The sequence below is a fragment of the Garra rufa genome, chromosome 14 (assembly GCF_049309525.1).
Source record: "Garra rufa chromosome 14, GarRuf1.0, whole genome shotgun sequence".
NCBI classification, from domain to species: Eukaryota; Metazoa; Chordata; class Actinopteri; order Cypriniformes; family Cyprinidae; genus Garra; species Garra rufa.
In genome coordinates, this window is record NC_133374.1 from 3,169,108 (window position 1) to 3,181,607 (window position 12,500).

General features: G+C 44.8%; 1 protein-coding gene across 3 annotated transcripts in view; it reads left to right on the plus strand.

Annotated features, from left to right (window-relative positions):
• The window catches only part of sik3 (SIK family kinase 3), a 50,043-nt gene that overhangs the window by 18,178 nt on the left and 19,365 nt on the right, over positions 1–12,500 (plus strand). For 2 of the 3 annotated variants that reach the window (XM_073817277.1, XM_073817278.1), the window contains exons 7-18: positions 212–330; positions 454–564; positions 703–834; positions 1,111–1,185; positions 1,306–1,415; positions 2,794–2,944; positions 3,036–3,188; positions 4,462–4,535; positions 5,023–5,148; positions 8,257–8,398; positions 8,476–8,595; positions 8,840–8,901. In XM_073817277.1, the coding sequence (XP_073673378.1) occupies positions 212–330; positions 454–564; positions 703–834; positions 1,111–1,185; positions 1,306–1,415; positions 2,794–2,944; positions 3,036–3,188; positions 4,462–4,535; positions 5,023–5,148; positions 8,257–8,398; positions 8,476–8,595; positions 8,840–8,901 (1,375 nt within the window). The remainder of the gene's footprint in view (positions 1–211; positions 331–453; positions 565–702; positions 835–1,110; positions 1,186–1,305; positions 1,416–2,793; positions 2,945–3,035; positions 3,189–4,461; positions 4,536–5,022; positions 5,149–8,256; positions 8,399–8,475; positions 8,596–8,839; positions 8,902–12,500) is intronic. The other variant, XM_073817276.1, reaches the window with a different exon arrangement.

Below are 12,500 nucleotides of genomic sequence, written 5' to 3' on the forward strand. Positions count from 1 at the left end.
ACACTCACTCTCACACACTCACATGCTCACTCACTCTCACACACACACACACACACACACACACACACACACACACACACACACACACACACACACACACACACACACACACACACACACACACACTTACTCTTGCACACTCACATGCTCTCTCACAAACATACTCTCTGAGCCACAACATGACTGACGTGTGTTTGCGCGTGTGTTTCAGACTGTGAGTATCTGATCAGACACATGTTGGTTCTGGAACCCAGTCGACGGCTTTCAATGGAGCAGATCTGCAAGAACAAGTGGATGAGACAAGGAGACCCCGACCCTGAGTTTGACAGAGTCAGTCACACACACAAGCACAAAAACACACAATACACACGTGATATGTGCAGTTCTTAGGCCTAACAGTATTACGCCTTACAATGTGTAGAAATGTTGCTGATTTGTCTCTGTCTTTATTAGCTGATAGCAGAATGTGAGCAGGTGAAGGTGGAGAGAGAAACAGAGTTAATTAATGAGCAGGTGCTGATGGCCATGTCAGAGATGGGCTTCGACCGCGAGCGGACCTTACAGGTGAGACTCACACACTCACTAATACATATCTCACACACACACACACACACACACACACACACACACACACACACACACGTCTCCTTCATTCAGGTGAGCTCCTCTGAAACATTCATGTGTTTGTGTTTCTCCTCTCAGTCCTTGCACGCGGACTCGTACGATCACTACAGCGCCACCTACAGTCTGCTGACTGACAAACTCAAGCGGCACAAGAACCTGTGTGTGGCTCCGCCCACGCCCCGCCCCCTCTACCCACTTAACGCCTTGCAGGTGTGTGCCGTTACCGTTAACAACCTTTGATTCCTAATGAGGGGAATATGCATGAGCGCCAGAGTGCCTCATTTACACACTGCATGAAAGCAGAGCCGTGGGCTTCTGCAGAACTAATGATGATATTAGAGGAAGGGGACTGTGGGGTTGTAAGAGGAGTCTGGTTATGTGATGCAGTATTTTTCAGTCAGAGCAGCCAGAATTTGCATCAGATTGAATGATGAAAATCCAACTGCTTGATCTGCTTCATCACGTATGTTTGTGTGTGTCCTGCAGGATCAGAGTAACGCCGCCGTCAATATGACGGTACCGCAGGTTCAGCTCATAAACCCAGAGAATCAGATCGTTGAGGTGAGCGTGACGCTGCTTTCTGCTCTCACGATTAGTGAGAATAAATCATTCTGGACTGATTTACAGTGGATGAGTCTGAGGATACAGGATGGATTGGTTTTGACCGTGTGTGTGTTTCAGACGGACGGGACGATGGCTCTGGACAGCGATGAGGGAGAAGAGCCCAGTCCAGAGGCGATGGCCAGATACCTGTCTATGAGACGCCACACTGTCGGTGTACCTGACCCCAGGTACCACACATCCCAGCCAGTGCTTCTCTTTCTCCTCTCTTTTGTTTGCTCTTTGCCACTAGCCAGAGTTATGGCCTAACAAGCCCCTCCCAGTTCCCTTCAAATCTTTCCCACCTACCTGAAACTTACCATCTAACAGAAGTCCCTCCCAATTCACTCTAAACCCCTCTTCTTAATGTAAGTCTCTTCTAAGGGTGTGTTCACACTTGTAGTCTGGGTTATTTGGTTCATTAGGTCCGGACCAAAAAGAAAAACGATAACGATTTGGTCCTGGTCCACTTAGCGTTCACACTGGCATTTTTGACAGCAAACCTAAATATACATAAATGGTTGGGTTGAATGACGTATATTTTGTGACGGAACTCACAGAACACTTCAAACTAAAGGAAAAGGTGCGTTAATTTTCAGTCAAATGCACGCAATGTTGTCTGCTGGACTAAGCGTGCTCATTGTTGCATGTACATGTTTTTATTTTCACCAGCTGCGAAATCATAAACAGCTCATAAAAGGGACTTTACCTCATCTTTGCTTCCCATTTGCCCTCTGCTTATTTTGTTTGGCATACACTGCTTGTTCCCTTCATGTTGCATAGCACCGCACCTTGTCATTACTTCCTGTTTTTGGTTTGTTTAGAAATATTTGGTCTATGTTGTGTTCATATTTAATTTAAACCACACCAGAGTTTGGACCGAAACCGCTAAAAAGATGGGACTCAGTTCAGATGGCAGTTTTCACACTTACTCAAATTAACTGCACTAACAGTGCAATCACACTGAAGTTTGTTTTAATTGAACCAAAGATGACTCACTCTAAACCCCTCCCACCTAACTGTAGCCCCTCCCAATACACTATAAACCCCTCCCACCTAGCTAAAGCCCCTCCCGTTTAACGTTAAACTCCTCCCATCTACTCAAGTCCCTCCCAGTTCACTTCTTTCTGCTAATGTATGGACCTTCTAAACCCCTCCCACCTAACTTTAGCCCCTCCCAATTCACTATAAGCCCTCTGACCTAACTGAAGTCCATCCCAGTTCACACTAAACCACTCTGTCTAATGTAAGACCCTTCTAATCTAAATCACTCTAAACCCCTCCCACCTAACCCAAACTCCTCTTGTCTAACTCAAGCCTCTCCCACCTAGGCCCCTGCCAGTTCACACTAAACTCCTCCCGTAACTTAAGTCTCTCCCAGTTCACTTGAAAACTCTGCCACCTAGCTAAAGCCCCTCCCAATTAACTTTACACTCCTCCCATCTACTCAAGCTCCTCCCAGTTCACACTAAACTGTTAGTCCATTCTAAACCCCTCCTACCTCAATTAAGCCCCTCACATTCACTCTAACCTCCTTCCTCCAGTGCTGATGTTGTGTGTGTTTGTCAGGGCTGAGATTCAGGAGGATCTTCAGAAACTGGCCCCTGGGTTTCCGCGTGTGGCCCCACAGCCGCCCTTCCCTCCGCTGGTTCCCACCATGGCGCAGATGCATCTGATGCCCACCCCGAACCTGCAGCCCACGCAGCAGCTGGAGTATAAGGTAAAACACGCACACGCGCACACACACACACACACACACGCACACTCTCCTGATGATGAGATTACCTGACGTCCCATTGGTGTGTGTGCAGGAACAGTCTCTCCTGCAGCCTCCAACGCTGCAGCTGCTGAACGGCATGGGTCCTCTGGGGCGCCGGGCGTCTGACGGCGGAGCCAACATTCAGCTTCACGCGCAGCAGCTGTTGAAGAGGCCGCGCGGTCAGTCGCCGCTGGTCACCAGCCCGGTGAGACAATCCCACAAACATTCAATGATCATGATTTACTGCTTTGATGTTCATAAATGACATTCATCAGTGACGTTACTGCAGATTTGTCAGGATCTAGAGTAGAACATTCGATTCTGATTCACAAGCTCATTTGATTAAATATTGATGGCAGACACTCTGTCAACTCATACTGTAAATTACACATGGAATCTTGTCAGTTAATGCATTACTGTAATATCAAAGGTTGAAATGAATAATGTAATAGTCCAAACTACTAATTTTAATTGCTATTTGTTTAGAGAGTAGTAAACGTACATTTGAATTGCACATTAGGCCAAATTGTTTTTACTCAGCTTTTTACTTTATTCAGACATTGATTAAATAATGAGCAGGTTAAAGTGCTTGTATTACGGATTATGAAAGGTTCTTATTTTGATTTTGGGAGTCCTCAACAACAGGTTGACATGCATGGAAGAAAAAAAAATGATTGTCTTATAATATGCGTGTATTTTTACCTTATTTTCTTAATGACTCCCAAATGGTTCGCTCAATGATTGATTTTTGATTCTAATCTGTGGTAATTGGTCCAAACACCAGTCTTTTGTGATTGGTCTACTGTTGGAAACAGAGCACCCACCATTACATTAAACACCCAAACAGCTGTGGTTTATGCATCCACTATTCATCCACACATTTCTAGACAATTGCGAGCGAACAGATATTGCCGTTAGCCGGTTAGCCAGAGACCTACAAGCTGCGTGGAGCGAACACAACACACACAACTAAATATGTATTTTGCATGCTACAGAGTACATGAGAGCAACAATTTTTAAAGAATAAATTCACTTTCAGAACAAAAATGTCCTAATAATTTACTCGCCCCCATGTCATCCAAATTATTTATCTGTCTTCGGTCACAAAGAAATTTGAAAGTCCTGAAAGTTTTTTTTTTCCAGGATTTTCTTCATGTAGTGGACTTTAGTGGTGCTCAACGGATTGAAGGTTAAAAATGCAGCTTCAAAGGGCTCTAAACGATCCCAGCCGAGGAATAAGGGTCCTATCTAGTGAAACGATTGGTCATTTTCTTTAAAAAATTGACACTTTATATACGTTTTAACCTCAAATGCTGGTCTTGTCTAGCTCTGTGATGCACATGTGTACTCTGTGTATTCCAGTTCAAGACAGTTAGGGTATGTGGAAAAACTCTCATCTCGTTTTCTTCTCCAACTACAAAATCTCAAGTCATGGTGAGGTCTGACAGCCTTGGTGTGTTTCTCTGTGTGTTTGTCAGCATCCGATCCTGGACGTGGCTCCGGTGGACGAGGAGGGATCGGACGCAGAACCGGATCCGGAGGCGGTTCAGAGGTACGGCGGTGTGTTTGCATGCAGACGCTGGTGTTTCCTGATCCACTCCAACACAGACTCCCATGCAGGCCGTTTGAGGAGTGTGTTGTAGTGTGTGTGTGTGTGTGTGTGTGTGTGTGTGTGTGTGAGTTTCTGTGCTGCGCTGGGAGCCGCGGGTCTCTGTCGGTGACACACTAAACCCTGCAGCGCTGCTTTGAGCTCTGGGCGTCTCTCTCTGTCTGTCTGTCCATCAGCATCACTTTCTAAAACGACTCTAAATCCTCCAGAATTCCTCTCTAAAGTGCAACTAAAGTGACCTCTGACCTCTCTCTCTCGTGCCGAACGACGGCAGACTTCCCTTCTGTGGCTTTGCTTTTGTCTAATCGCTTTGCTAAATCGAGCGGCGAGCGGAGCCGCTCCGATTCTGTGTGCCGATTGGTTGTGTGGCCCTCCGGAGACCGGAGGCGGCCAATCAGAGCGCTGATCCGTGCTGCTTCCTGTGGTCCAGGTATTTGGCGAACAGTTCCAAGCGGCACACGACACACGGCACGGGTCCCGGTCACGCGGTCAGCGAGCTCTCGGCAGACACGCAGAGAGCCCGGCAGAGGGGCTGGAGCCCCGAACAACACTGCCGGTGAGGGCTGAAACACACACACACACACACACACACACACACACACACACACACACACACACACACACACACACACACACATATATACATCAGACACACACAGCAGAGTATGAGCGCACTGGAGCTGCTCTGTGTTTGAGATGACAGTCACACTGGACGAATAAGATATTAGTCTCAAATAGCCTCATTTTTATTAATTACTATTGTTTTACTACTGTTTTTAATTAGGGATGCACCGAAATGAAAATTCTTGGCTGTAGCCAAAGCCGAACAAAAGTAAACACTGGGCCAAAGGCCGATTACCGAATGCGGTTTTTCGTGTTTTTCCCCGTGTATTTTGCCAATTTTTTTCACCATTGCATAATTAAATAACCAAAATGAGCTTTTTACAGTTTTGTCTTGCTTTTCAAAGAAAAAAAATCAGTTACAAAACAACAATTTAAAAATATTTATTTAACACTGAACATTTTTAACATTCTAGTAGACATTATAGTCTACCAACAAACCACAACTTAACCTTAAATTAACAACTTAGTAAAAAGTTAAATGTTCTTTGGCCATTTTTAAGAGCCCCTTCTTGAATCAGGCATGTGTTTGTAATGCACAAATAAATGCAGCCTTGCTGAGCAAAGGAGAATGTTAGAATAATGTATTAATAGAGCTGTTGGAATATTTTTGTCTTAATTTTAATTTTTAAGAGTAAAATGCCAATACTAACATTTCTGAATGTAGTCTTTTATTTAGTGGTAAACCCGCAAGAAGAGCTCAGTCCTAGTTTTTGCTGGCAGCAGCAGATTTGTGAATGATTGTCATCTTTGGTCTTTGAACCCTGGCTAAGGAGCTGCTGTCAGAATAAACACAATTGGTGTCTGGTGTATTAGACAACAGAACGTTCTGGAGTTGATTGACTAATGGATGATTTCAGTCATCATACAGTAACCTTTCTCTCCTCATGAAGACATGCGATGCGCTTCTAAACAGTCTCTCGCTGTCGCTGCTCGGAATGATTTTTACCTCTTTCTCGGACAGTTTTAAATGCTTCCACACTGACCACATGTTTGATCATTAGTGCACACTTCTATTTGATCACGTCACAGCATTGTTCGCTATCATTTAGTCAGTCTTTTCGCTTATTTGCTTAAAATAATAGCTATTTTCGGCTGAATAATTTCAGTTGCCAACATTCGGTGCATCCCTAATTTTTATCATATTATATTACTTTTTGATTATTTGTTTCTTTCATTTCTTTCTTTTATTCATTTATTTTCATACATTATCTGGAAGTGAGCAGCTTTTGGTTCTTTTTCTCTTTTACCTTGTAAAGCCTGATATATAAAATAATAGTCAGAAAAATCTGTATCAGAAAAAAAGTTGATTAAACCTTCAGACAAAATATTCTGAAGAATATGTTTCATGTTCTGTATTATGTCTGATCCATCATGCTTTTATGGCTCATATAGTCTGATATAGTGAGAGGCTCAGTTTTATTGAAGAATTTGCTGTGGATGCTGATGTTTATGAGATGAAATTCAGAGAGATCAGTACAGCAGATACTGACATAAATGATGTAGACATCAGTGGTTACTCTAAGGGTGTGTTCACACTTGTAGTTCAGTTTGTTCAGTTCATTTGGTCCTGGTCCGCTTAGCGTTCACACTGGCATTTTGGACAACGAACCTAAAGACAAAGTTATACGTTCACAACCTAAATGGTCGGGTTGAGTGACACATATTTCGTGACGGAATTCAACAAACACTTCATACAAAAGGAAAAAGTGCATTCGACTTGAAGCGCTTTAAGTCAAATACACCTAATGCCGTCTGCTGGACTAAGTGTGCTCATTGTTGCATGTACATGATTTTATTTTCACCAGCTGTGAACTCATAAACAGCTCATAAAAAGGCACTTTGCCTCCTTGTTGCTCCATGTTTGTTAGAAGTATTTGGTTCGTGTTGCACCAGAGTTTGTTTGGAAGCGAACCAAGATCCATTTTTTTCTCTGTCTGCTAAAATTGCACCAGAGTTTGTTTTAATAGAACCAAAGATGACAAGTGTGAACACACCCTTTATCTCCAATAATATGTTTAAGATGAGATTGAAATGATCCAAACATAATGCAATGCAATCCAGTGATGATGGAGAGATGATCAAATAAATGTTCCTCAAAAGATGCGAGATGTTTTGGAGGCTTGGGAAGATCATTCCTCCTCTGAGGAACAGTGAAAGTAAATCACAAAAAAATCTTGATCAGATTTGACACTTTATTATTTTTATTTTATTTTTTTCTCTAATTTATTTAATCTTTGGATCTTGACAGTTTTGTATCCAGCACACACAGACCTGGAACATAATGCTTAGTGTTTGATTCTCTTTGGTTCTTTTTTTCCATTAAATGACTATATTTGAAGCTCAATGTAAAAATATACATGTATTTGTGAAAGTCTCTGAGCGAGAAACACTGAGAGGAATGACATCATGAAGAGGGTCTCTTCCTGTCTGCTGAGGAAGTGCAGTGTGAGGTCACTGCGCCCCCTGCTGGACACACACGAGACGATCAGAGCGCCACTGCACTGCAGCAAATAAACACCTGATGGACAGAGACTCACTGTGACCTCTGACCTCATGATGTTAGGGTTGACCTCTGACCTCTGAAATGTCTCTGAATGCGGCCGTTCGCATCTGGTCAGATGTAGATGTTGATGTCACTTCTGCTTCGTTCAGCTTACGTGAACAAAATGTGAACTTAAAACCGTTTTCACTCCTTAAGGTCGTTACGAAGCTCAACAGAGAATTGGTCAAATCTGAGAGGTTTCCATTTTTAAATGTTGTGCTGATGTTCATCTTCTCAACTGATCTTCTGTTTCACTGCATGATTTCAGAAGCGTTTAGATGCTGAACAAATTAAATTAAACAGAATAAATGTGTCTGTTTGCACATGGAGCTAAAGCAGCACACTGATGATGATGATGATGATGATGATGATTTGATGTGTTTTTAAGTGTGATCTTATCGAGTGGTTTGGGAGATTCTGTGTGTGGTTATTCCAGCATGACGTTAGCACCGCATCGGCTCAGGCGTCTGGTTAACGGAGCGTGTTTGTGTGTCTCAGGTCGTCGTATAAGGACTGTAACACTCTTCACCTGCCGATGGAGCGCTTCTCTCCCGTCAGACGCTTCTCTGATGGAGCCGCCACCATCCAAGCGTTCAAGACCCAGCTGGAGAACAACAGCCTGATCCGACAGCTCAAACAGGTACCGATGCACAAACACACGCGTGACGCTCGTCATGTGACGTGTGCGGCCGGTCGGTGACGTGTGTGTGTTTGCAGGAGTGTGAGCAGCTTCAGAAGATGTACGCAGCTTCGCAGGACGAGCGGCTGATGGAGCACACGCAACAACAGCACGTCCTCTACCAGCAAGAACAGCAGATCCTACACCAGCAAATACAGGTCAGACTCATGATCACGCTCATATTTGCCAGTTTTGGCTGTACAGAGCAGAAAGAACATTCAGATCTGCTGGAATCCTGAAATTTAGTGTCAATTATAATTAGCCTAGGAATATTTTTGTGGATGATGGAGTGAAAAAGATTGAGAACTGCTAATTTAAGTGCAGTTAAATAAATACACACACAAACACACACTCCTGACTGTAACTGTAAAGGGATGTGACCATGTTGACTTCCTGTTGCAGGCCCTGTCTTTGGGACATGGAGAAAACCAGCCCAGCAGTCACCTTACATACCAGCTACAGAGGTACACACACACACACACACACACACACACACACACACACACACACACACACACACACACACACACACACAGAGATACACACTCTCACACATGCACACTCTCACCCAGATACACACTCTCTCTCACACTCTTACACTGTCACCCAGATACACACTAACTCACTGATACACACACAGACACACACACACACACACACACACACACACACACACACACTCTCTCATACACTTGCACACTCCACAAACACTCTCTCACCTAGATACACACTCTCACACATGCACACTCTCACCCAGATACACACTCTCTCTCACACACTTACACTGTCACCCAGATACACACACTAACTCACTGATACACACACTCTCTCTCATACACTTGCACACTCCACAAACACTCTCTCACCTAGATACACACACTCAAACATGCACACTCTCACATGCTTACACTGTCACCCAGACATACACACTCGCACATGCACACACTCTCACACGCTTACACTCTCACCCAGATACACACACTCAAACATGCACACTCTCACCCAGACATACACACTCAAACATGCACACTCTCACATGCTTACACTGTCACCCAGACATACACACTCGCACATGCACACACTCTCACACGCTTACACTCTCACCCAGACATACACACTCAAACATGCACACTCTCACACGCTTACACTCTCACCCAGACATACACACTCGCACATGCACACACTCTCACATGCTTACACTCTCACCCAGATACACACACTCAAACATGCACACTCTCACCCAGACATACACACTCAAACATGCACACTCTCACATGCTTACACTGTCACCCAGACATACACACTCGCACATGCACACACTCTCACATGCTTACACTCTCACCCAGACATACACACTCGCACATGCACACACTCTCACATGCTTACACTCTCACCCAGACATACACACTCGCACATGCACACACTCTCACATGCTTACACTCTCACCCAGACATACACACTCGCACATGCACACACTCTCACATGCTTACACTCTCACCCAGACATACACACTCGCACATGCACACACTCTCACATGCTTACACTCTCACCCAGACATACACACTCGCACATGCACACACTCTCACATGCTTACACTCTCACCCAGACATACACACTCGCACATGCACACACTCTCACACGCTTACGCTCTCACCCAGACATACACACTCAAACATGCACACTCTCACATGCTTACACTGTCACCCAGACATACACACTCGCACATGCACACACTCTCACACGCTTACACTCTCACCCAGACATACACACTCAAACATGCACACTCTCTCACACATGCACACTCTCACCCAGACATACACACTCGCACATGCACACACTCTCACATGCTTACACTCTCACCCAGACATACACACTCACACATGCACACACTCTCACACGCTTACACTCTCACCCAGACATACACACTCAAACATGCACACTCTCACATGCTTACACTGTCACCCAGACATACACACTCGCACATGCACACACTCTCACACGCTTACACTCTCACCCAGACATACACACTCAAACATGCACACTCTCTCACACATGCACACTCTCACCCAGATATACACACTCGCACATGCACACACTCTCACACGCTTACACTCTCACCCAGACATACACACTCAAACATGCACACTCTCTCACACACTTACACTCTCACCCAGATATACACACTCGCACATGCACACACTCTCACATGCTTACACTCTCACCCAGACATACACACTCAAACATGCACACTCTCTCACACACTTACACTCTCACATGCTTACACTCTCACCCAGACATACACACTCAAACATGCACACTCTCTCACACACTTAAACTCTCACCCAGACATACACACTCAAACATGCACACTCTCTCACACACTTAAACTCTCACCCAGACATACACTCTCTCACACACTTACACTCTCACCCAGACATACACACTCAAACATGCACACACTCTCACATGCTTACACTCTCACCCAGACATACACACTCGCACATGCACACACTCTCACATGCTTACACTCTCACCCAGACATACACACTCGCACATGCACACTCTCACACGCTTACACTCTCACCCAGACATACACACTCAAACATGCACACTCTCTCACACATGCACACTCTCACCCAGACATACACACTCAAACATGCACACTCTCTCACACATGCACACTCTCACCCAGACATACACACTCAAACATGCATACTCTCTCACACATGCACACTCTCACCCAGACATACACACTCAAACATGCACACTCTCTCACACATGCACACTCTCACCCAGATATACACACTCGCACATGCACACACTCTCACACGCTTACACTCTCACCCAGACATACACACTCAAACATGCACACTCTCTCACACACTTACACTCTCACCCAGATATACACACTCGCACATGCACACACTCTCACATGCTTACACTCTCACCCAGACATACACACTCAAACATGCACACTCTCTCACACACTTACACTCTCATATGCTTACACTCTCACCCAGACATACACACTCAAACATGCACACTCTCTCACACATGCACACTCTCACTCAAACATGCATACTCTCTCACACACTTACACTCTCACCCAGACATACACACTCAAACATGCACACTCTCTCACACACTTACACTCTCACCCAGACATACACACTCAAACATGCACACTCTCTCACACACTTACACTCTCACCCAGACATACACACTCAAACATGCACACTCTCTCACACACTTACACTCTCACCCAGACATACACACTCAAACATGCACACTCTATCACACACTTACACTTTCACCCAGACATACACACTCAAACATGCACACACTCTCACACGCTTACACTCTCACCCAGATATACACACTCAAACATGCACACTCTGTCACACATGAACACTCTCACCCAGATATACACACTCGCACATGCACACACTCTCACATGCTTACACTCTCACCCAGACATACACACTCAAACATGCACACTCTCTCACACACTTACACTCTCACCCAGATATACACACTCGCACATGCACACACTCTCACATGCTTACACTCTCACCCAGACATACACACTCAAACATGCACACTCTCTCACACACTTACACTTTCACATGCTTACACTCTCACCCAGACATACACTCAAACATGCACACTCTCTCACACACTTAAACTCTCACCCAGACATACACACTCAAACATGCACACTCTCTCACACACTTACACACTTACACTCTCACCCAGACATACACACTCAAACATGCACACTCTCTCACACACTTACACTCTCACCCAGACATACACACTCAAACATGCACACTCTCTCACACACTTACACTCTCACCCAGACATACACACTCAAACATGCACACTCTCTCACACACTTACACTCTCACCCAGATATACACACTCGCACATGCACACACTCTCACATGCTTACACTCTCACCCAGACATACACACTCAAACATGCACACTCTCTCACACACTTACACTCTCACATGCTTACACTCTCACCCAGACATACACACTCAAACATGCACACTCTCTCA